General features: G+C 46.6%; 1 protein-coding gene across 1 annotated transcript in view; it reads right to left on the minus strand.

The window, feature by feature from the left end:
- DPYS (dihydropyrimidinase) overlaps positions 1-23,762 on the minus strand; it is a 77,320-nt gene extending 53,558 nt beyond the window's left edge. The window contains exons 1-4 of the mRNA XM_077846927.1: positions 23,487-23,762; positions 7,012-7,170; positions 3,573-3,752; positions 1,243-1,432 (exon numbers count right to left, since the gene is read on the minus strand). Coding sequence (XP_077703053.1) covers positions 1,243-1,432; positions 3,573-3,752; positions 7,012-7,170; positions 23,487-23,747 — 790 coding nt within the window. The 5' untranslated portion in view covers positions 23,748-23,762. The remainder of the gene's footprint in view (positions 1-1,242; positions 1,433-3,572; positions 3,753-7,011; positions 7,171-23,486) is intronic.
- Between the last annotated feature and the right edge of the window lie 1,863 nt (positions 23,763-25,625).

Consider the following 25,625-nt stretch of genomic DNA (forward strand, 5'->3'; position numbering starts at 1 on the left):
AATTAATACCTCAGATCAACAAACTTTTTCCTGACAGAACTGTCAAAATCATAGCTTGAAGTGGGTTAAGATTGCCCGTTTCTGCTGACTGTGCTATTTCTTAAATTATATTCTGACATTATGGACCTGACTGACAGGCTGTATAGGACATGGTACATCATTTACAAAGCAAGTAATTACAGAGCGACCAATTCCATAGAGTTGGCAACAGAGCCACCTGGTGGCAGAAAGTCAGTATTTTCTTTTTGAAGTGCTGCGCTCTTTGACACTGAAATTATATTACTGGGGATAATAATACTTCTCCCTGGGAGAAGTAACCAGAAATAGTTGATAGTAAGACCTTATCGGCTCCTGTGTGAAACTGAGTTTAGTCTTAACACAATATGTCGATGGATTACATTTTTAAAACGCATTCACTTGCACAAAATCCCTATTGAACATTCATGCAACAAGAAGCAATTTTGACAAAATTAATTTTAGCGTCAATTAAAGAATGCCAAATCTATTTTCATAATTTTATAATCCATATTTTAAAAATTCAGTTTCTGTTTAAAAAGAAAACAAAGAGCCAGGATGATTTATAAGATTATTTCTGACTTCCTGGCTTTTAAACATGAGATGATACGATAGAAGCTACTAGCACATCCTAGGAGTGTCTATTATGTGTGGTGGGAAGGGCTTTGGTTTTAAAATATTAAAATAATTGTCATAAAAATACTATTTGGATAAGTGCTTTAATAGCTCTAATACTCAAGAAAGTATCCCAAAAATCAATTCAATTTAAAAGAAATTTGTTGAGCATCTACTATGTACCATCCTGATTCAGGTACTAGGAGGAACAGTGGAGATGCCTAAGAGACAGGTAAGCTTCTTTAGCTAACCGGAGAGTTTGCTTTTAGCCATCAGATTAAAAAGCGGGCCGCAGATTAAAGAGTGGGGTACCTGTGGCTGAAGGAAATGTCTTGAGGTTTCCAGGATGGTGGAGAAATAACCTAAGGCACAGAAGCAGTCATGAAGATGAGCAGAAAAGGAGGGTAAAACTAGACATGCAGAGGGTGCAAGAAAACAGTGAGGATGTTAATAAAAATGAGGAAGACAAGCTGCAGAAACTCATGTGTGACCTTCTCATAAGCAAAGCAGGAGCTGTGGCCGATTTACTTCACTCTTCAGCTAACATTGAGCTACAGGTGAGCTTCTCGCTCAGGAATTACCATCTCAAAAAAAAAAAAAAAAAGGAATTACCATCTCTCCTTGCATCCGCTATGACCTTGGCTGCAGACTTGCTCATCACGTGCACGACGTAGAGAGGGCAGTTCACGGCGCTGGCTATGGTGATGGCTCTCAGCGTGGCCTCTGCCTCCACTGCTTCAGGGCGGCACAGCTCATGGCCCTCTGGCCCTGTTATCCCCAAAGCCAGCATCTTCTTTGCTCCCTACAAAGACAGTGGGAACCGACACATGTGCAAGGAAGGTTTACTGACAAGTACCATTATCTTAATCTAAATTAAATACATGGCCAAGCTTTCAGATCTGTTAAGTGCAGAGGGGTGTGTGTGTGTGTGTGTGTGTGTGTGTACCATGTGTGTATTTAACAAACAGAATTTTACCACATGAACATGACACTTAGTATATGTTAGGTTTTCATACGTATATTTCACAATTAAATTATTTTGATTGAAAAGCTAAAAAAGGACACCTGGGTGGCTCAGCAGTTGAGCATCTGCCTTCGGCTCAGGGCATGATTCCCAGGTCCCAGGATCAAGTCCCACATCAGGCTCCCTGCATGGAGCCTGCTTCTCCCTCTGCCTATGTCTCTGCCTCTCTCTTTCTCTCTCTCTCTCTCTGTGTGTGTGTGTGTGCGTCTCTCATGAATAAATGGATAAAAATCTTTAAAAAGGGGATCCCTGGGTGGCACAGCAGTTTGGCGCCTGCCTTTGGCCCAGGGCACGATCCTGGAAACCCCGGGATCGAGTCCCACGTCGGGCTCCCAGTGCATGGAGCCTGCTTCTCCCTCTGCCTATGTCTCTGCCTCTCTCTCTGTGTGACTATTATAAATAAATAAAAATTTAAAAAATTAAAAAAAAATCTTTAGAAAAGCTGAAAAGATATGAGGTTAATTCTAATCACATTCTTTTTTTTTTTTTTAAGATTTTATTTATTTATTCATGAGAGACAGAGAGAGAGGCAGAGAAACAGGCAGAGGGAGAAGCAGGCTCCATGCAGGGAGCCCAACGTGGGACTCGATCCCAGGTCTCCAGGATCACACCCTGGGCTGCAGGCCGCGCTAAACCACTGCACCACCAGGGCTGCCCTCTAATCACATTCTTATTACTAGCTCAGTACAAAATAAAATAAAACCAAATATTTGAACTCCCAATATTGTTGAAGTGACTCATATTATATAAGCAGCTGTGTTTTTAATTGAATCATAGTCTTCACCACCCTCTGCCCCACCCACTGAATGATATTGGACCAGACATTTTTCCACTCCAAAATGTTATTTCTTGCTTACAAAAAAAGCAGGAAGTCAACACTCCGAGTGGCAAAATAACTGGCCCGGTGTCACAGCTAGGAAGCGGGAACATCCAATTTAAACTTTGGTCTGCTTGAGTTTACAGCTCAGGCTTGCTTCTCGTGATCCCTGATTGCCTCCTGACCACCCAGCCTCACTTTCCCTGACTTTAAAGTGAGCTGAGCCTAGGGAGAAAAAAAAGTCAGCTAATATAAAGGGTAAGAGACAGCTTTTTAAATCTTGCAGATGATATACCCTTTGGGCATTAAAAATGGAACTCACATGAGAAATAAATACCATCTAGATTCCTCCAGAGCACATTTTAATACCCAGTTTCTGAAAAGAGTGAGGCTTTATTTTTTTAAAGATTTTATTTATTTATTCATGATAGTCACAGAGAGAGAGAGAGAGAGAGAGACACAGGCAGAGGGAGAAGCAGGCTCCATGCACCGGGAGCCCAATGTGGGATTCGATCCCGGGTCTCCAGGATCGCACCCTGGGCCAAAGGCAGGCGCCAAACCGCTGTGCCACCCAGGGATCCCAAGAGTGAGGCTTTAAACAGCACTTAATACACTGCTTAAGTCATCAGATCCTGCTCATTCCATACTCTGGCATTCTGAACCAGCAGGCAGAGCTACTAAAAGAAGAAAGAAAAAAGAAAGAAGAAAGAAGAAAGAAGAAGAAGAAAAAGAGAGAAAGAAAGAAAGAAAGAAAGAAAGAAAGAAAGAAAGAAAGAAAGAAAGAAAGAAAGAGAAAGAAAGTGCTGGGATACACAAAGTATTTGTTTGAAAAACATGTTTGAGATCTGGTCTGCTTGAGTTGACAATTTTAAATAGCAGACTTGAAAAAGGGAAATCTTCATTCCAATACATATACCACCTGAATAAAAAGAGCACAGACTTAAATAAACCGAATCAAGTATTTCCAAGCCACACAACATTAGTTTCTGAATTTCCATTCTTCCAATGCATAGAATGATTTCAGTTACTCGGGTCCAACTGTCTTCAGCTTAAGTCACGGCCATTTCATTTGTGGCAAAGCTCTGAGATACAAATGCTCACCTCTGCAATCAGGTCTCCATTTTCAGCGTGGACCAGAGCAATCGCTCCAATTTCCTTGCACTGAGAGAAGGCAGCGTACAGCTCCTCATCCCTCACCATGTACAGGTCCTTATAGGCCATAAACATCTTGAAAGAGTTCACACCTTTGTCTTGGGTAAGGATTTTCATTTCTTCTTTAACCTAAAAGGGAACAACAGTCACACACCAAAAAATGCCATGCTTTAATTTAATAATAATTTCAACATTTTCTTCAACATTCAAAATGTTGCATTCAGAAGAGAAATAAGCAAAATAAGAACAGTTTAATTCCAGAAAAAAATGCAGTTAAGGCCTTGTTCTTTCCCCCAGGTTAGACCTCACTTCATCTGATAAAGGGCTGTTGGAATGATGCTTTTAAATCATGAAAGTGTTCATACCTTGCCCAAAAGTACTTAATTTCTTTACTTGGACATAAAATTGTCAGCATCTATCTCCTGATGGGAGGAAATTATTTTAGAAAATGAAAACAAAGCCCTTTGGCAGCAACAGAAGCAATGATGTCTCTAGGAGGAATCAAAGCTAATATGAGGTAAGGCTTGGGGTTCAGGTCTGAAACCCACAGGATGGACTCTCAGGTGGAGGAGGCAGACGTGGGTTGAGCCTCCAGGTGGCTCCTAGGAGGTGAGAGACTCTGGACGGGCTGGAAGGCTCCTTAGGAGCCTTCAGATGTGCTAAAGGTAAGAGGCAAGGGGAGATCCAAACAAGCTCAGGAACTACCCTTGCAGGTCCAATTCAAGTCTCAATAGAAACTAAAAAAATCAAAATAAAAAAAATGGTAGATTTGACCAAATAAAATTGTTTGAATTTCTATATGGTAACACACACACACCCAACATATGTTCTAGGCATAGGATTATTTCTCTTGGTTGTTGTCTATGAACCTTATAAGAGAAAGTCTTAACATTGCAGGTAAAAAATACTACCAACAATTCAAACAGTAAATACAAATGACTAATAAGCATGAAAAAAATGTTAACCTTTTTGCAGATTAAAAAGTGCAAAATAAAACAATGCAATTTTTCCTATTGAACCAGCAAAGTTTACAAATGACTCTGTTATCTGTTAGATTACTCACTTCTATCACTATTTATTCCCTTAGTAATTTTTCTTACTTTTCTCTGTGGTGCTTTATCACCCAGCATGTTATACACTTACTTTTTAATGGCTTCCTCCCCATTAGAATTGCAGCCCCATAAGAGCCAGGGCTTTGTACAGTGTGTCCCCTGCCATATATAGAAGACTGCCTGCTCAATAACTATTTGCTGAATGGATGACTGGCTAACTGAAAAAATATATTTATATACACACACACACACATATTTATATAGCATTTCCACAAAGAAATGGAAAAAACATTAAAATGTTGAGAGTGGTCACCAGTTAAGTGATGGAATGAGGTCCAAGATATGTTAAGGGGCAATAGCAAGGAGCAGAACATGATATAGAGTGCCTCATTTTTCATTTTGGGGGTTTCTTTGTTATTTGTTTTTTTTTGTTTGTTTTGTTTTGTTTTTGTTTTTTTTACTTTTCTATAGTTTCAAGTTTTCTACTACTGAGTACATTATTTTTATAGTCAGGAAAAAAATGCCTTAAACATTTTAGCATATGCACATGGTGGGCTTCCAAATGCGGGCACCATGGCTTAAGCCTTGCTGCTCCAAAAGTGTGCTACCTGAACCAGTGACACTGGCATTAGTTGGGATTTTGTTAGAAATGCAGATTCTCAGGCCGTGCTCCAAACTTGCTACTATGGGTTGACTTGTCCCCCTAAAATTCATATGTTGACATCCTCACCCCTAGTACCTTAGTACCTCAAAATGTGACCTTATTTGGAAATAGAGGCACTGCAGATCCACTCTTAGGGTGGGCTCTAATCTAATATGATCGATGTTTTTATAAAAGGGGGAAATCTGGACGCAGACACAGGAGAATGCCATGTAAAGATGAAGGCAGAGGATAGGGTGGTGCTTCTACAAATCAAAAAACATCCAAGATTACCAGCAAACCAGGAGAAGCCGGCAAGAAGCATGCACCAGATTCTCCCTCAAAGCCACCAGAAGGAAGCAACCTTACCAACATCTTGATCTCAAACTTCTAGTCTCCGGGACTGTGAGACAATACATCTCTGCTGTTTAAGCCACTCAATCTCTGGTTCTTTGTCACAGCAGCCCTAGCAAACTAATGCATTTACTGAACATAATCTGTATTTTAACAATTTCACCAAGTAACCATTTGCATAGTAAAGTATGAGAAACACAGTAAGGGCAAACATCATCGCCTTTGCTCTGTTATAAAATAAAGAGTGGGAGGAAGGAAAGAAAGAGGGAGGGAGGAAGGGAGAAAGGAGAAGAGCAAGAAGATCCTAAAAGCACAAAAGAGATTAGATGCATCCCTTAGAATGGTGTTTTGGAAAAAAAATTAACTTTTGCTATGGATTGTAAACCTTGCTACTATGTTTGCTGAACTATCTGTTAAAGATTCTTTGTTTTATATTAATTTGGTACCTGAATCCCAACTTTTAGGAGGAAATACAGGCATAAGTTACATGGTAAGTTCAAATAAAGTCACCCGTGTGAAACCCCTTCTGGTAAAAGGATTCTGAATTAAGTCCAATATGGAAAAACATATGGTGGTGATTGAAATTAAAGTAAAAATTTCTTCCAAAGTACACATACACTCTTTTTTATGAACAGAAATAAACGTACTTTAACATCTCTCAAAACTATCTTCAAAATGTTCCTGATCTGTCCCTTCCTTGTTTTTTCTCCAGATATTAAACATTTCTTTTTTTTTTAATTTTTAAAATTTATTTATGATAGTCACACAGAGAGATAGAGAGAGAGAGAGAGGCAGAGACATAGGCAGAGGGAGAAGCAGGCTCCATGCACCGGGAAACCGACGTTGGACTCGATCCCGGGTCTCCAGGATCGTGCCCTGGGCCAAAGGCAGGTGCCAAACCGCTGCGCCACACAGGGATCCCGATATTAAACATTTCTAATGGAAGTTCTACTCTGTGGGAAAATATCACTTAGAAGAGCCTGGAAATGTTAAAATTGAGACGTTCAGTACTTTAAAAAGTTACAGTAAAAGATTTTATAATTCATGGATTATGTATTAGGAAAGGCTATTGTGAATGAGTACAAAGGATTTATCCTACCATCTTTATATGCTTAAACATTTTTTTTTTAGTTTTTCCAACTGATAATACTTCATAGGATTCCAAACTCCAAAGGTACAAAAGAATATGCAAGGAGAAGTCCTCCCTCTAATTCTGACTTCCAGTCATCCAGGGAAGCAACGATATCACCATTTCTTACGTTTTGACATTACTAGTTTCTTGATATTGCACAGAGCAAGGACTAGGAGACAAAATGGAAGAAATGGACCCCTGGTGGTTCACCTGGTCACTCCACCATGTCACGGCCACATGAAGGCTGTAGTCACAGCAGACTTTGGGATCAGCCCAGCTTCGCCAGGTCTCAAAGGCCTGGATGAGGGAACCGCCTTTCTGAGGAATGGCAAAATCAATGATCATGGTGGTGCCTCCCGCAAGGGCAGCCTGGAATCAGAAGAAGATTTCAACAGGTTAGCCATCAATTATCTAGCTGAGTCATTTATCTCCTTGAATGCTACGCATTTGCAAGCCCTTGGGCAAGCTTGATGAGTCTAGAAAATTGCACAATGATGCTGCCTTTTTAAAAGACCCAGAGGGACATGGGGCACCTGGGTGGCTCAGTCGGTTAAGTGTCTGCCTTTGGCTCAGGTCATGATTTCAAGGTCCTGGGATCGAGCCCACATCAGGCTTCTTGCTCAGTGGGGAGCCTGCTTCTTCCTCTCCCTGACCCTTCCCTGCCTTTTTGCATGCTTACATGATTTCTCTCTCTCACAAATAAATAAAATCTATAAAAATAAGTAAATAAATACCCAGGGGCACGAATAGACTTTTCACAAATTAAAGTTGGAAATACTAAAATTGCTGGAACTGCTTCTGAAAAATGACATATCTGATGAAAAGAAAATGGCCCAAACAAAACTGAGTGAGGCCTAGAAGGAAAACCTGAGATGAACAAATGGAGAAGATGCAAAACTTTTTCTTCTCCAGAAAACTGTGTTTATTGCTGTGAGATCCCATTTCATTAGAACCAGTTGGTGAATTGTATCTCCACCTGCCCCATGCTCCATGCAGAATTGCGGGAGACTCCCACAGTGCCCGCTTCCCCTTCATTCCCCACCACCAACGGATGACCTTTGTCTCTCCTTAACTCCCAGCTGGCACCTCTAATCCATCACCACTTCTCCCTCCCATTTTAGTTCAGCCTGTTCTCATTCTTCACCCTGATGTTTAGATCTCAAGTTTTGCTCCGGCTCCCTCCCATACAAACTCCTCAGTGCAACTAGAAGTACATTCCAGAGCATGGATGTGACCACTTGACTCCAAAGGTTAAAACTGAATGCTTCTCACCACCTCTGGAATGAAGTGGAGTCCTGTTAACATCGTCTACAAGGCCCCACGTGATCTGACTCAACTCATATTTTCCTTGATAGGTTATATTATAGTAACTTATGATTAATTTTAAAAGTTGTCTTAGTGTCTTTGATGAACTACTGAAGTTGATTTTACTTAAAATAAAATCACAAGGTGGTTAATGTGCTTTGAGCTGCGGTAGTCAAACAAGGTAGGTGAAGAAAACAGAGCAGAGGTACAAAGGCTCATGCAGTGGTTAAGGGCACTGACCAAAGAGGCTGACTCACTCCAGGGCAGGAAGCTCAGATTCAGCACTTACCAGCTGAGAAGGCATCAGCCTGTCTCCCAAGTTCCTCCACCAGCAACCCCATCACCCTCCCTGTTAACGCTGTAAAGCCACCCAGATACACCAAGTGATCCCATGTCCTACCCAGTTTATTAGCTCTATTCTTGCTTACTTCAATAAATTTTTATTTTTCCTAAGTCACTTAGCCCCACTCCAATTATTTTTGATCTCACAAATCTCACTTTTTGTACAGGATCCTATACTTTATCTCTACTTTTAGATAACATTGCCTGATTCAAGGCAAACAGTACGTATTTGTATTTCTTAAGAAATCCCCATTGGTTCATGACAGTAATGACAATACTAGAAACAAAATCCTCAGGCTCTGTATTTTTATTTGAATGCAGATTAATCTTCCTGCCTTCTTTCTTATTTTTATTTTATTTTATTTTATTTTATTTTTGCCTTCTTTCTTAAATTGTCTTCGCAGTACATCACAGACATTCCTTGAGGATGAAGGGCATTTTTTTTTTTTTTTAAAGAAAGTGTTGTTAATTAGAACATTAGAAGAAAATACTTATTTAGTGTCTACTGAACTATAAAATCAAGCTTAAAGAACTATTCTTTCCATTCTTTCCATATTAAAAGTCTTCTACATTCAGGATGTGGGCAAACTAGGTACACTGCTGACGGAAATAAAACAAGATGGCACAGCCACTTTGGAAAGCAGTTTTTCAGAAAGTTAAACATGGAGTTAACATATGAGCCAGCAAGTCTAATCCTAGGGATATGTCTCAGAGAAATGAAAATAGGTCCACACAAAAACCTGTACACAAATAAACTCTGAGCAGCATTATTCCTAATAGTCAAAAAGTGGAAACAACCCAAATGTCCACACACTGATGAATGGATGATAAATTGTGGTATATGAACACTATGGAATCTGAGGAAGCAATGGCATAAGCTGCAATGTGAATGAACACATGCTGAGCAAAAGAAGGCAGTCACAGAGGATCACATACTCTAGGATTCCACTTGTATGAAACATCCAGAAGAGGCAAATCCATAGAGACCGTAAGTAGGATAGTGGTTGCCTTGGGCTGGAGGGGTTGTGTCAAGGTGATGGCTAAGGGGCACTTGGTTTCTTTTTGGAGTGATAACATGTTCTAACACTGATTGTGGTGATGGTTGCATAATTCTAGGAATATACTAAACACAACTGACCAGTATACCTTAAGAGGCTGAATTGTATTATATAGGAATTATATCTTAATGAAATTGTTACCAAAAAAAAGTTCTACTATGTGTAAGCCATTAAATGGAATGAGAGGGGGTGGGAGGACCCACAAATAATCAGACAGAGTTTCTCCACTTGGATGTCTATCATCTGGAGGGGGGATGGAAATATGCATTAGTAATTATAATAAAATAATCAGTTCATAATGACAAGTGGCGAGTATACTTCTACAATAAGTGGTAGCATAGAAAATGTTAAGTGGAGTGGGGGTAAAAATTGCTAAGTTCCTTAGAAAAGGCCCAGGGGAAAGGTTACCAGGAATTCAGAAGAGGAAAGGATAAACAGACCAGAGGAAGTGTGGATTTAAATTAGCACTAGGACACACACATGAGGTTGCCAACTGGACAATAATATTTAACTTGCAGTGAGCATTTCTTATGTGCCAGGAACTATTCTGATGTTCTAGATGTTCTAATTTTTGTAATCACCTCACCAGATCTGCAGCAGGGAACACTAGCCTCATTTTAGGGTTGAGGAAACCCAGCACATCACTCTTAAATAACTTGACAAAGGCGGGATTGGAACCAGGTCATCAGGCTCCAGAGCCTGTGCTTTGAGGAACAGCCACCACCACCAGGTCACTGTGAGGAAGGACTCAAGTGGAAAAGTCAGACGCTCAGTAGAAAGTGGGAAAGGGCAGAATTAAGACCTAGACTAGGATTGATGTGAAGTATTGGTTCCAACAAAAGGAAGGCCAAGCTGTTGGCAGGGGTAATAGGACCCTGTGACCAAGTTCTGACTGGGATGACTGATGGTTGCAGAGGAGGGAAAGGAGCTCTTGCGTGCAGAGGGAGCATGAGTTTGATGTGGAACATCCCAAGTGGGTGGCACACGTCCACTTTGTGTATTTGCACACAGAAAGAAATGCAGACCCAATACTGAGGAGCAATTGAGGCAGAAGAAGGTTGTGACACTCACCTTGGGGAAGATGTCTGAGGGGTCCTGAGGTTGGCTGAAATGACCCCCAAGAGAGAGAAGGGAGGCATGATAATATAAATCACAATAAATGCTCCAGAACATTCCAATACTTAGCAGGAAAGCAACAGGGCCAAGCCAAGACAAACACTTACAGTGGCTGTTTCTGGGTGGCATGATTGCAGGTTGCTATAAATTTCCCTCTAGTTAAGTTTTATTTTTATTATTTGCCAACTTTTCTATAACAATGCACAAGTTTTATAGGGAGAAAAAAAGACTTTACAGATAGATGATAAAAACGCCTGTGTATGCTATGGAAATAAAGTACAGACTATTGACAGTGTTCTTGCCAGACTGCAGATGTGATGATGGTCAAAGGGCCATTTTCTCAAAGGACAGTAGATCAAAACTCCTGGTGCTACAATTTGAAAGCTCCCAAATAAGGATTAGTCACACCTGCTCCACCTCCCTGACTCCCCCAGGAGCAGGGAAGAAAGAGGAGACTGTCGCTTACTTCTCCTCTCTTTCTTCTTGTTCTATTTCTCCTCCCACCTCTGCCTCCCTCTCCTCCCCTCTGAATGGAAACAAATTTCAAGAAGCTCTAGTGAATGGGAGAGGTGTGGGTAGAAGTACAAAAAAATACAAAATCTGCCAGGTTCCAAACCATGGGGGGCACAAGCCACCTTGGGTCCTGAAGAACAGCTGCCAGCCACTGTCTGCACCCCAGCCTCCTCTGAACCTCCTCCCTCCCCCTCCCCTGGTCTCTCTGGTTACCCACAGTCCTTTCACTGCCCAAGGTTATCAAAAATCCCCAAGTATTATTTCAAGACCTGAAATGTCCCCTTCCTTTCACTGGATCCGGGAGCCATGTGCCAGAGCAGTGGATCTGTATTCCCTAAATAGAGTGTGAAGGAGATGTGCTCCTCCCAGGAGGTATTTACTTCTTCAGAGAAGGGCTTGTGAATGCTCAGGCCTGGGGTAAGTATCTTATACATATTAGCCCATTTAATTAAGCCTCGCTGAAGTCTGGAGAGGTAGGAATGGTTTTTACTTTATAGTGGAGGATACTGAGGCTCAGAGATGTTGAATGACTTCTCCAAGGTAGCATAGAGGAGCATATGACTCTGAGGGGTAAGTCGCACCGTCAGCCTACTCTGGGCCTCAACCCCCGTGCAGGCCATTTTTCCTCAGCCACTCTTCCATCTGGTAGGATTTGATTTCCAGCCAGGTCATCAGTGAGTCACTACTTTGAGAAATGCAGAGGTTGATAAAATGAATCAAGCACCTAGGAAACCAAATGCCTTATGAAACAAAACAAATCCCATCAGACCGTGAATCAGAAAGCCACAAACAAAGCACAGTTTTACAGAGCTCAGTTGACCTTCATCACTGTGACAATCGCTATTGAAATAGAGTGTCCCAAGAAAATTTATAAGGAAGGGCCCTACTCTAGTGCTTCTTTACCTGCACACACCTACTGGCCCTGGAATAATCTCCTTAATTCAGCAAACCAACTGGTCAGAACATCATATTTCTAGCCCTCCTCAGATATTTTAGTATCTGTTTAACTACTTTTACCATCAGACGCTTTTAGGTTCACTATGCAGACATTCATCAGGCTTTATCCAACATTTGAGGAATGAAAAAAGGTTCAGCAGGGGAGGGAGAGCCAGTAAAGGGTGAACATTTCTCTCATATTTCTGAGTGAACCTGAATTGTTTCCTTTGTTTTTACTGTTGATTGACTTCACTCCACTTTATTTGTCAGATAGCCAAACAAAATGTATTTACCTTATCTAATCTTGGCTCATAAATCAATTCTTTCAGCTCCTAATTACTTTGGCTGTTCTCCCTTGAAAACTTTCCAATTTATCTAAAGCCTTCTTTTGGGTGGAGGAGAACATGTGCTGTATCAGATGCAAATGTGGTTGAACATAAACTGAGATAAACTCCAAAGAACAGCCGGGTCACAGTGTTATATAACACAAGGTTCTATTTAAGAATGCATTAGGTTGTAAATCATTATAGAAAGCATCTCGAACATTGTCTTCCTTTTGACGGTGTCACCAAATTTTCATTTCTAAGTTCATCTTGGAACAACTGACTTTGTCTCATTAAAATCAGTCATAAGACCTGCTCAATCAACCCAAATAAAGCAGAAGGGAATCCAAGAGGACATCTGAGCCTCAGGGAGAAACCCCTGGACTGAATTCTCAGCTTTCTCATAGTCACTAAGACTTATGAAAACCAACTTTATTACCTCAATTTATGTTCCAATTCCGAAACACCTTCGGCTTTGTAAGGTCCTTGAGTCTATACTGCCTGTCTCCTTGGGTCCTTGAGTCTGAAATATTAGCCACACCATCATTAATCCAACTGTGCAAGCCAGACTGAGGAGACTCCTTGACATTTATCTCTCTTTTTCTTGACATCCTCAGAGCCAGCCCATTGGGAAGCCCAGCTCTCCACCCAACCCTACAAATTCCATGAATCTCTTTCCTTCCTGTGTTCTCACCTCTGCTGCCCAGTGCTATCTTACATCTCCCAATTGAACTAGAGCAGTAGTCTCTTCACTGTCACCTCGTCGCCAGCCATGCTTGCCACTGTCAATCTTATATTGACTTCCCTTTGCCCTTAGGATGGAAAAAAAAGACAATTATTACACATAAGGCTGAACTTTAGCTGACTCCTCTGCTTGCTCTTGGGTCACCTGCCTCCAACCCACTCGTCCCACTCCAGTGACACCATTCCTCCCTCTCCTTGGAGAGCTCTGAGCTCCTTTCTACCTTAGAGAAAGACATTACTCCTGCTCTTCCCTCCCCAGCCCCTCTTCTACTTGATCCAGTGACTATAACCCTGGCTGCACACCAGCATTGTCTAGGGAAATTTATCCCATCCCTCTGAGATCCTCATTGGGTGGATGTAGTTTCACCTCTGTATGCCCCATGCCCATTACAGTGCCTGGTATATAAATGTTCTTTAAATGTTTAAGGGAGAGTTTATAAAGAAAACCACAGTCCCAAGATGGGATCACTTATGGTAGGCCAAGTCACCAAACCAGCTTAAAACCTAACCTAATTGCAGTTTAAGTCTCCCTCAGAAATGTAGTCAAGAACTTTTTGGTCAGCACCAGTGAGGTAATCTGTCACACTCGCCCTCTCCCAAATAACTTCCTTCCCCACACTCCTTTCTATAAAAACCTTCCATTTTGTAGACACCTTGTAGCTTCTTTCTACTTGCCAGATGGCATGCTGCCTGATTTAGGAATCGCTTAATAAAACCAATTAGATCTTCAAATTTACTCAGCTGAATTTTTGTTCTTTAACAGGAGAAAGGAATAGAGGGATCAGTGAATTTCCCCCAATAGGTGGGAGATGGAATAATTTTGATGGTTCACTTTAACAATAGCAAAATGGGAAAGCAGTGTTAAGTTGCATGTTAATATGACATTTCTTTAAAATATTGCTAGCCCTACCCATGTAGTTTCCTGGTTCCTTCTGTGAAAGTGTTAATGCAGAATGTAGACCCTGAGAGCATATGAAAGCTAAATGCTCAGTTGTGTCCAAAGCCTATCAATTAATCAGTGTTAACTAGGATTGTTAATACAACAGATTGTAATCTATATTTGCCTCAAATGATTTCTTGTGTGTGTGTGTGTGTTCTTAAGATTTTTATTTATTTGAGAGATGGAAGAATAAAAAACACACAAGCAGGGGGGAGTGTAGAGGGAGTGGGAAAAGGAGAAGTAGATTCCCCCCTTCCCCCCGCAGAGCAGAGGCACAACACTGGGGCTCTATCCCAGGACCTTGGGATCACGACCTGAGCCAAAGGCAGACACTTAACTGACTGAGCCACCCAGGGACCCTTGATTTTTTGTGTTTTTGTTTGTTTGTTTTGTTTTTAAAGATTACACTTTGTTTTACCTTTAGCTTTTAAGGTCTTTGTTTTTATGTGTAAACAGACTCTCAGGGTTTGGGAATGCATGATTACCATGATAACAACTTCTCTATTAGATGTAATGAAACATAACTGAAGAAGCGTCCTCCCTCAATTTGTGACTTGACATGTGATAAGAAGAGCACAAAGTGGAAGTGAGCAGTAGACTCTGGGTAGGTGCTCACTTATCAGTCAAATAGCTTGCTCAGAAACATACCTTGTGATGCAGCAAGCCATCAGGACTGGCAACCTCACAAAAGGAAAAGGGAACAAAGACCACCATGGTTCTCATCTCTCTTAGCCCAACCACAGTGCCTGCCACTTAGTGGGTTACCAAGAAATATTTGTTGACTGAAATAATAGAACCTAACCATTAACTTGAAAAATCCTTATTTAGGATTGTTCCATATTAGATGGCAGTGACAGGGCCCAGAGGAGTCCATTGTGCCGTAAAAATATTTTTTTAAAGATTTTATTTATTTATGAGAGACACAGAGACACAGGCAGAGGGAGAAGGAAGCAGGCTCTATGCAGGGAGCCTGACATGGGACTCGATCCCAGGGCTCCAGGATCACACACTGGGCCGAAGGCAGGTGCTAAACCACTGAGCCACCCAGACGTCCCATAAAAACCATCTTGAACTGAAGGTGTTTAAGAATAGGTGTATGTGTGTGTATGGGGGGGAGGGGTGAACTCCCTTATCTGCCTAAAAGCAAAGACTCTCAAAAGAATTCAACTGTAATGAATCCCCTTCTAGGAAGTTTCACCACCAGGAAAGATTGTGTCTTAACACCTGAGACTGGAAACGTGAACCACACCTCAAGAGACCCTGTCAGAAACTATCATATCTCCCACCAATTCTCTTAAGAGTCCATCTGTCTTCCTAAAAGCCACTTGTCTTCCCATAAGTGCCCTTTCTAATCCTCTTCTCTTATTAAGGTCATTTATTTTCCCATACATGCGCTTCTCCCCCTTCCTTTCCCCTGTTAAGGTGGGTTTATTACCCAAAATTTTAATTAACCCTTGAGTCACATTTTTTCTTTGAACTCACAAGTGCATGAAAAATTTAAAGACCTGTCTTTTCTCTTGTTAATCTGTCTTTTGTTGGTTAATTTGCATGCCTCAGTAACTAAACCTAAGAGGTTACAGGAAAAAGTTTTTCTTTCCAACAACAGCATCAGGGAAACCTTGATTTCTACACTACCTTTGTTGAACATTAAAAACATCTAATCCAGGCAAATGAGGAAGGAAACAAGCAGTGCCACTTAAAGGCATGGAGAACTCAAGTACCAAAACTGAGGGAAGACAAGTCCTAGATTCTGTAAAGTTCGGGGAAGGAATTCCTAACACACAACACCCTCAGTAGGGCCCTATCAAATGGTTTCAAAACCCATCAAGTGGTTTCAAATTAATCTTTGAGATTTTTTTTTCTTCCTCTGATTAGTTCCAAGATTAACTCTGTAATCAGTAAAGAGCTACTCAAGGAAATCATAGAATTATAAACTCTTAGAGCTGGAACATGCAAACTAATAGCACAATAAGAATATTCAAATCTCAGCTTCACCAGCAATGAAATAAATTCTTGTTTAAAAACATTAAGAAATTCTATGTTTTTCCTACTAAATTGGCATTGATTTTTTTAAGGCAGCAGCTACAATTAGCTAGGATTCAGTGAAATGGGAATTAGAATGTATTGCTCGCGGAGCACAAACTGAAGAGCCATCTGAATATATGTATTAAATTCCTTCAAGACTGATCCAATAATCTTTGGTCTAGCCATTTCACTGGGGGGAGGGGTGATTTCTAAATCCATTATCAAGAATCTGTGAGATGATTTATGTTCCAACCTTGTTACAGAAGCAAAAATAAAAACCCCTGGAAACCACCCAAATGTCCACCACTGAGAAGATGGGAGGGAGCTATTAACAGTTTGTGAAACAGAATGAAAAATGAGGCACGGGGCGGGGGGCGGTAGGGGGGGCACTTGGAAGGAAAGATAAATCTGGTTTGGAACATACTGAATACAGAATGCTTGTGGGATATCCAGGCTGTGAAATCCTCAGGCAGAAATAGAAGTCTGAGGCACAGAGACACCAAGACCAGAGTGAAAGCTCTGAGACTCAGCCTCTGCAAGGATAACAGAACCATGGAAATCACGTTCTCCAATGATAGTCAAGGTCCCGTGGAAATATGTGATGAATAAGGCTGTCTCTGAAGAGTATGCAAAATTTAGTAGAAAATGTTTATATGCCCCCCCCAAAAAAGAAAAGCATGAAGACACACAGGAAGCAAAATGTTAAAATTATAGGTGACTTAAATATTATTTTTCTTTACACTCAACTATATTTTCCTCTTTTAAAAAAAGAAAACTAATATATATTGAGCATCTATAATGGTCTAGCATTTTCCCAAGGTCTGGATAATGAGTAACATATTGTTTTTATTACTTCCAACATTTTTTTAAAATTAAAGTTGTTCTTCTAACCGATGCATCATTAGACAAACAAGGAAATGTTAATAACCCTGATATAAGAAGTGACTTGCCCAAGGTCACACAGTCAGCCCAAACAGCCTCAGAAGCCCAGCCCTGAGCTCCTGCAAGCAACAGAAAAGGGGATTTGGCTTGCAAACAAGTTTCCTGAAGCACAGTTCTCCTACAAGGTGAAGAAATTCTATAAATACACCACAAACGCACGCTTAATCACATACCTTCCACTGCCTTATTATAAGTAATCATCTTGATGGCACTTTACCAAAAAGTTCCAGAGCAAAGTATAATTTCCTTTCTTGATAATTTTGAAAGCTTTTTGTCTTACACACAAAAAAGTGTTCTGCGTCTTTTCCCAATTAAAAAAAAAAAAGATCCTTCCACCAGTTACTGATGCTGCCAGATTTTTATTTATTTATTTATTTTTCAAAGTAATCTTTTTTTAAAAATTTTTTTTAGATTTATTTATTTATTCATAGAGATGCAGAGGGAGAGAGAGAGAGGCAGAGACACAGGCAGAGGGAGAAGCAGGCTCCATGCAGAGAGCCCGACGTGGGATTCGATCCCGGGACTCCAGGATCACGCCCTGGGCTGCAGGCGGCGCTAAACCGCTGCGCCATCGGGGCTGCCCGCTGCCAGATTTTTAATGTGAATCCACCTACTCCAAGCTGCATATATGTCTGAATATCAATATATAAATATTTGAAAACTAGCCAAGCTTTTGTAATTTACTCTCTTATCATAGAATGTAGTAAAGCAAAGTCATAATTCCTTCAACTTTACCTAATTCACAATATCCACTTGAATAAAAAATCCCATTGTTTTTCCTCATGGATATTGAATTACAGGAAGACCACTGTACATGTAGTACAGACCAACAAGATGAAATATGATTTCTTTAAAGCAGAACATTACTTCTATTAGTTACATCAGATAGAAAGCTTTTACCTGTAATTAAGTAAATCAATTATAAGCTTTAACTCAACTCTGCCATAAATTAGATCGACAAAACATGTAACCTTTGGTTGACCTATATTTCGTTTTTTAAATTGGGCCACATCCCAATCTGGTGATCAATAAACAGGATACCACAAACAGGATCCCTCCTATGTGTCAGACATTATAAATGATCAGCCTTGTGCATGCAGAAAGCAAACATTTGGAGCCCATCTCCTGAAAGCATCATATATCATTTTTCCTTTATAGCTTTCTGTACTTAAGGTACCCATTTCTGTATGGCCACAAATGCATGTACAAATGCCTCAAAAACCTAATGCCTGAGATGTGTATTTATTTTGATAACCTCTAGCTTTGGGAAGGTGAAGGGCTACTGTGTTTCTCAAGGATGACTGCTCTATTTTGCAACTTACCCAGCATTTTCACTGCATCATCTGCCACTAGGACAAATCTAAAACATCACGTTTTCCCAATAGTTTCAGAAAGGAAGAGAGCCTAGTAGGTAAGAGCCCTAGCAATGGCAGGCAGTAAGGAATTTGAAGAGTCCCATGGTCACTTACTGGTGTCTGACCTTAGGCAAGTGACTCAAATTTCAGTTTCCTCAATTGCAGAAGGAGATAATGGCACCCGAGATTGTTGGCAGATGATGCAGTTTCGCACAGTGCGTGGCACACAGTGAGTGCTTAATAAAATGAATGTTACTTCAATACTATTAATATTATTGTTTTCAATATAATATACAGCACCAGCAGCTTCTACAAAAGACTTCTTTGTTTCTTTTTCCCCCAAAACCAGAAACTCCAACATTGCCTTGGGAATTATTCTGAAGACTACAAAAGAGGACGAGGTGATTCCATAATGTTCTCCTTTCAGAACTCAAGCCGATACTTTAATGCTCTTTGATGCTCGTGTTTATCTATATTTACCCATCTGGTTCCCTTTTATGGAGTCTCCTCTGTTTCTGGGGGCAGGAGAGGTTATCTCCTGGGATCCAACCAATTCTGAAGTAGACTTTTGTAACTTAGTGTCTTTGGGAGTACTGTTTAATGTTCAACAGGAATTTAGCCTTTGCTAAATCTTTGACCTGAACATCTCTGACCATATTGCTTAATTAAGACCATCCTGTCTAATTAAGATCCTAAGGTCATGAAGAACATGTTTTTTTGTTTGTTTGTTTAATAGCTGGACAACGTTTAAGTATAGAAACACCTAGAGAATCAGCTGGTGGGTAAGTTCTTTCAGATGTTGATGACTGTAGTACCACAGTATGCTTCAAAGATCTGCCTTCTCATATAGAACTGTAAATCTCTCCATGTTTAGGAATACCCAAATGTCCAAAGAACAACAGACAGAAGACTAAGAACCACCTTCCAGGGCCTTATAGCATGCATGCACCGATAATGTTGAGAAAGATAAGGAATGTTCTTCCTTTATTTTTTTAAATAAATTTTTAAAGATTATTTATTTATTGATTCAGCAGCGACACAGGCAGAGGGAGAAGCAGGCTCCATGCAGGGAGCCCGACGTGGGACTCGACTCCGGGTCCCCAGGATCACGCCCTGGGCTGAAGGCGGCGCTAAACCGCTGAGCCACCCGGGCAGCCCAATGTTCCTCCTTTAGAGCCTTCCAACTCTGCTTCCTGGCTTTGGGAAGGTGAAGGGCTTCCCAGGTTCTCTAGAACCCTGATGAGAAAAAGGAAGATGATGAGGGGAAATGATACTAGTGGGCCTGGCAACTGCTGGTCCTAAGGAGCGACTTTGCACCTGGCAAACGGGTGTCAATGGAATGCCCTGCCATCAGCAAAGCACTTTGTTAATGATGAGCCTGTGATATGAGAAAGTGTGTGTACTGTAACTGAAAGCACCAGGTTACAAAAGTTCACGTACAGGTATCACACACACATACACACACACACTCGTACATACTTGCATAATATGATCTCAGTTATGTCAAATAAAGCATACTAGAAAGCGTAAAAGCAATACACCAACAGAGATTGTAGGTAATATATTTTTTCCTACTTTCCTAATATCTTTTTCTCCAATTTTGTACAATCATGTATTGCTTTTATATCTGAGAATTGTATTTAAAACGTAAAAAATCAGTTCATTAAATTTCAGGAAATTTTCCTTGTTAACTAAAGGGCAAAATGGATATTCAATTTTCACAACAGATAATGGTATGTTCTACAAAAAAACTTTGACCACTGCCCTGATGATAAAAGTTAATAATTAGTAACTCAGAGTAGGCTTTCCAACTATTGAATTGAGCAGCCCACCCCAGATCTCTCTCTCTCTCTCTCTGGGTCAAATTGTTGTTTTTTCTATCAAACGTTCTAGTCAATCATACATGACTGGGAAATGTGGAGGGGTGTGTGTGTGTCGAGAATAAAACTACTTGAGAGAAGTTAGTAAGGTAAACGAGTCCAGACTGCTTGGAAAGCCTGCACAACCAACACCCGGACTAAGTAAACTGTTTCACACACGAAGGTTTAGGCCTTAAAGATATCAATACTTTGACTCTGGAAAGAGCCTTTTTTTTTTTTTTTTCTCCTGCAGCCCCAAAAATCAAGTCTCAAGGAGGGTGAGGGCTTGGCGTTAGCCAAAATGCTGAATGCGGTTTTAACTTTATGGCGCTGTGAGGCAGCCTGGTTCACCTCTAGATCTCGTTTTCAGGAGCTTTGGAGAAACGCTTAAGGTTCTTTTCGTTGACCAGAGCCCCTGGGCCTTTGTGTCTAGAGAAACCCACGCGGCGGCCACCTGGGTTTGGCGGCCTGACCCTCGTGCGCCGTGGGCTAATAGATGCAGGTGCCCCAGCAGCGAGAATCCGGTCCCTATTTGATGTCTCCTGGGCAAGCCGGTTAGGAAGAGATGGGGCCGGGCAAAGCAGGAGAGACTCCTAACTGGGAAACAAAGGGTTGCGGAAGGGGAGGTGGGTGGGGGACGGGGGCCTGGGCGACGGGGGCTCAGGAGGGCACTAGGTGGGATGAGCCCCGGGCGGATACAAGGTATGCGGGCAAACCGAACAACTCAAGTCCCATCCTGGAATATTTCTCTTGCAAGTTCTTGTCACGGCCGTGTCTTTTCTCCTGCAGGGTGGAGGCCGCGAAGCTGAGCACCTCCCAGCCCTGCCCAGACCCGTCAGCACGCAGCACAGGCCGCGGCCTTGGGGGTCAGGCCAGCAACTCCTGGGTGAAGGGATCTCTCCTTTGGTTTTGGCTGGAGATGGAACGCGGGGAGATGGCTGGGGGCGCCCGCTAAGCCAACAGGCTCTGCGGATACCACGAAAGCCCGCGGGCCTCCACTGAATAGGGCCGCGACGGGAGCGGAGTACACGGGGCTGGGGGGGCTCAACTCGCGCGGTCACCCCCGGGAGGAGTAGAGGGCGCCTGGCTCGGCCTCGGCGGGGCGCCTGCGACGGTCCCCGGGCTGCGCTGGGGCAGCGGGACAGGCGCGGAGCCGTCGGAGGGGCGGAGGGCGCGGAGGAGCGGAGGGGCGGAGGGGGCGGAGGGGGCGGAGGGGCGGAGGGCGCGGAGGGGCGGAGGGGGCGGAGGGGGCGGAGGGGCCGGAGGGGGCGGAGGGGCGGAGGAGGGGCGGAGGGGGCGGAGGGCGCGGAGGGGGCGGAGGGGCGGAGGGGGCGGAGGGGGCGGAGGGGCCGGAGGGGCGGAGGAGGGGCGGAGGAGGGGCGGAGGGCGCGGAGGGGCGGAGGGGGCGGAGGGGCGGAGGGGGCGGAGGGGGCGGAGGGGGCGGAGGGGCGGAGGGGGCGGAGGGGGCGGAGGGGGCGGAGGGGGCGGAGGGGCGGAGGGGGCGGAGGGGGCGGAGGGGGCGGAGGGGCGGAGGGGCGGAGGGGGCGGAGGGGGCGGAGGGGGCGGAGGGGGCGGAGGGGGCGGAGGGCGCGGAGGGGCGGAGGGGGCGGAGGGGGCGGAGGGGCGGAGGGGGCGGAGGGGGCCGGAGGGGCCGGAGGGGCCGGAGGAGGGGCGGAGGGGGCGGAGGGGGCGGAGGGGCGGAGGGCGCGGAGGGCGCGGAGGGGCGGAGGGGGCGGAGGGGGCGGAGGGGGCGGAGGGGGCGGAGGGGCGGAGGGGGCGGAGGGGCGGAGGGGCGGAGGGGCGGAGGGGGCGGAGGGGCGGAGGGCGCGGAGGGGCGGAGGGGCGGAGGGGGCGGAGGGGCGGAGGGGGCGGAGGGGGCGGAGGGGGCGGAGGGGCGGAGGGGCGGAGGGGGCGGAGGGCGCGGAGGGCGCGGAGGGCGCGGAGGGGCGGAGGGGGCGGAGGGGGCGGAGGGGCGGAGGGCGCGGAGGGCGCGGAGGGGGCGGAGGGGGCGGAGGGGCGGAGGGGCCGGAGGGGCCGGAGGAGGGGCGGAGGGGGCGGAGGGGGCGGAGGGGGCGGAGGGGGCGGAGGGGGCGGAGGGGCGGAGGGCGCGGAGGGGGCGGAGGGGGCGGAGGGGGCGGAGGGGCGGAGGGGGCGGAGGGGGCGGAGGGGGCGGAGGGGCGGAGGAGGGGCGGAGGAGGGGCGGAGGGGGCGGAGGGGCGGAGGGGGCGGAGGGGCGGAGGGGGCGGAGGGGCGGAGGGGGCGGAGGGGGCGGAGGGGGCGGAGGGGCGGAGGGGGCGGAGGGGGCGGAGGGGGCGGAGGGGCGGAGGAGGGGCGGAGGGGGCGGAGGGCGCGGAGGGGCGGAGGGCGCGGAGGGGGCGGAGGGGGCGGAGGGGGCGGAGGGGGCGGAGGGGGCGGAGGGGGCGGAGGAGGGGCGGAGGGGGCGGAGGGCGCGGAGGGGCGGAGGGCGCGGAGGGGGCGGAGGGGGCGGAGGGGCCGGAGGGGCCGGAGGGGCCGGAGGGGCCGGAGGGGGCGGAGGGGCGGAGGGGGCGGAGGGGGCGGAGGGGGCGGAGGGGGCGGAGGGGCGGAGGGGGCGGAGGGGGCGGAGGGGGCGGAGGGGCCGGAGGGGGCGGAGGGGCGGAGGAGGGGCGGAGGGCGCGGAGGGCGCGGAGGGCGCGGAGGGGGCGGAGGGGGCGGAGGGGCCGGAGGGGGCGGAGGGGCGGAGGAGGGGCGGAGGGGGCGGAGGGCGCGGAGGGGCGGAGGGCGCGGAGGGGGCGGAGGGGGCGGAGGGGCGGAGGGGCGGAGGGGCGGAGGGGGCGGAGGGGCGGAGGGGGCGGAGGGGGCGGAGGGGGCGGAGGGGCGGAGGGGCGGAGGGGGCGGAGGGGCGGAGGGGGCGGAGGGGCGGAGGGGGCGGAGGGGGCGGAGGGGCGGAGGGGGCGGAGGGGGCGGAGGGCCGGAGGGCCGGAGGGCCGGAGGGGGCGGAGGGGCGGAGGGGCCGGAGGGGCCGGAGGGGGCGGAGGGGGCGGAGGGGCGGAGGGGGCGGAGGGGCGGAGGGGCGGAGGGGGCGGAGGGGGCGGAGGGGCGGAGGGGGCGGAGGGGGCGGAGGGGCGGAGGGGGCGGAGGGGCCGGAGGGGGCGGAGGGGGCGGAGGGGCCGGAGGGGCGGAGGGCGCGGAGGGGCGGAAGGGGCGGAGGAGGCCCCCCGGGGCGCCGGGCGCGGCGAGGCGGGTACCTGGGTGCCCTGGAGGAAGTCGTCCACGGAGCGCGAGCCCATGAAGGGGAACTGCATGTGCGTGTGCGTGTCGATGCCCCCGGGCAGGACCAGCTTGCCGGAGGCGTCGAGGACCCGCAGGCCGGCGGCGCCCCCGGGGGGCAGCAGGTGGCGCCCGAGCGCCCGCACCACGCCGTCCTCCACCAGCACGTCGGCCGCCTGCGAGAGGTCGGCGTTGACCACGCGGCCCCCGCGGATCAGGAGCCGCGACGGCGCCGCCATGGCGGGGGGGGGTGGGGTGTGCGGCGGCCCGGTTCGCGGCCCGGAGAGTGGCCCCTCGGCTCCGACTCCGGCTCCGGCCCCGGCCCCGGCTCCCGCCCCGCGCGCCCCGCGGGCTTATCCCTGCGCGCGGGCGGCTCCACCCCGAGGGCCGGGCGGGGGCGGGCTCCGCTCCCTCCCCAGGGCGCCGTCGCCCCAGCCCAGCCCAGCCCAGCCCAGCCCGGGGTCCCGTCCCCGGAAGGGAAGGTCTTTAGGAAAGGCACTTTGGGGAAAGAAATCCGCCTCATCCCTTCCCCCGAAGAGGAACGTGTCTGTCCAGGACACGCACACCCGCGACAGGGAGCGCGAGGGGCCGGGATGCGCCCCGGGTGGGAAGTTTAGAGGAAAGGGAAGGTAGACTTTGTCTTGAAGAAAATTAGATATGGAAGATTCACAAAGAAGCATTTGAACCCGGACCTAGAGGGCACAGGCACAAAGAGATGAGGGGTGGGGAGAGGGGTGACGTCTCGGTCGTGGGAACAGTGTGTAAAGGCTTGGGGGGGTGATGGCAGGTCAGGTGCGAGAGGGCTAGAAGCCACAGACCACCCCTCACCCTACAGGGGCGGAGGAGGACAAGAAAACCGAAGAGAGGAGGTCAGAGAGAAGGGGGAGGAAGCACTGCGGGAGGGAGGCCAGCAGTACAGAATTTCAAGAAGGCTGCGGGGATCGGGGATCGGGGATCGAATGCTGGGGAAGGGCTGAGAGGGTGGTAGACACCTGCTATTCCAGCACCTCATCTTGTCCTTATTCTGATAACAGTCAGTGGAGCTTCTTTGGCAGGAAATCCTCCAACCACCAGGAAGCCCTCACAGTGATGGGGTGCGGGGATGGGGATGTGTCCCAAGCCGACGGATTGATTGTGCCCAATGAGAATAGATTCTAAGACTTTTGTTAGGTCGAGCAGATGGGGAGCTTGTCCCTTCCTGCTGCACTTGAACCTGGAAGTGTTCTGGGAGCCATTAAGTGAACAGAGCCAACACAGAGGACGGGAAAGAGAGATGGCGAGAAGCTGGGTTCTCACATTGTTGGAGCTTCTGAAACCATCCATGCCCCAAGTCCCCTCCTCTACACTTCGCGCTGTTTGTGGGGGCTGGTTTACTTTGGTTCTTCTGTCACTTTCAACAGTCAACTGACAGAGGCTGGGAAGATACCTTTGAGTTTGGAGATGAGGCAGTCACATGTGACCCCAGGGGTGACATTTTCAACAATGGAATGCAAGGTATTGCCACATTTCCTCAGCTCTCAGATTACACACATCTAAGTGATTAAAAAGTAGAAAGCCTCAATAATTTCAAGTTCCAGATTTGGCCATCAAGCCAGAAACAAGAAACCCAAGAAAGTTATACAATTGTTATCAAAAGGTTGTTGTGTAAGGTGAAAGGAGTAATTATAAATGTAATGAAACTCCGACAGGGTGTTCAAATAACACACCCACCCTAGGAAAATAAGATGAGATGTCCGGGTGGTTGCAACATCCTTCCCAAAACTGTCCAGGGGAATGATTTCAAAGGTTTCTTTACTTTAGATATTGAAATGCCCTGCCACACAACACAAAACAAACTTCCCACGTTTCATTTACTCAAACTTTTATCAGAAAAGGGGGGAGGGAGAAGGGGGGGGTGACTCACGGAGATTCACTGATGGCAACATGAGAGAGAGTGGGGAGGTTTAAGGAGAAGGTTTAAGGAGCTGTTAGCTCGCAGCAAGAGTCATCCCCCTTTCTGGCCATCAGTGTCCCCAGCAGGAGGAGCCCGGACAATCATGCTCCTTGAAGGAAGCATGTTCTCAGAATAGGCCTGCCTCTCCTGGCTTTGTCCTGTTCACCCACCTCCTTACAGATGT

Source organism: Canis aureus, chromosome 14 (genome assembly GCF_053574225.1).
Source record: "Canis aureus isolate CA01 chromosome 14, VMU_Caureus_v.1.0, whole genome shotgun sequence".
NCBI classification, from domain to species: domain Eukaryota; kingdom Metazoa; phylum Chordata; class Mammalia; order Carnivora; family Canidae; genus Canis; species Canis aureus.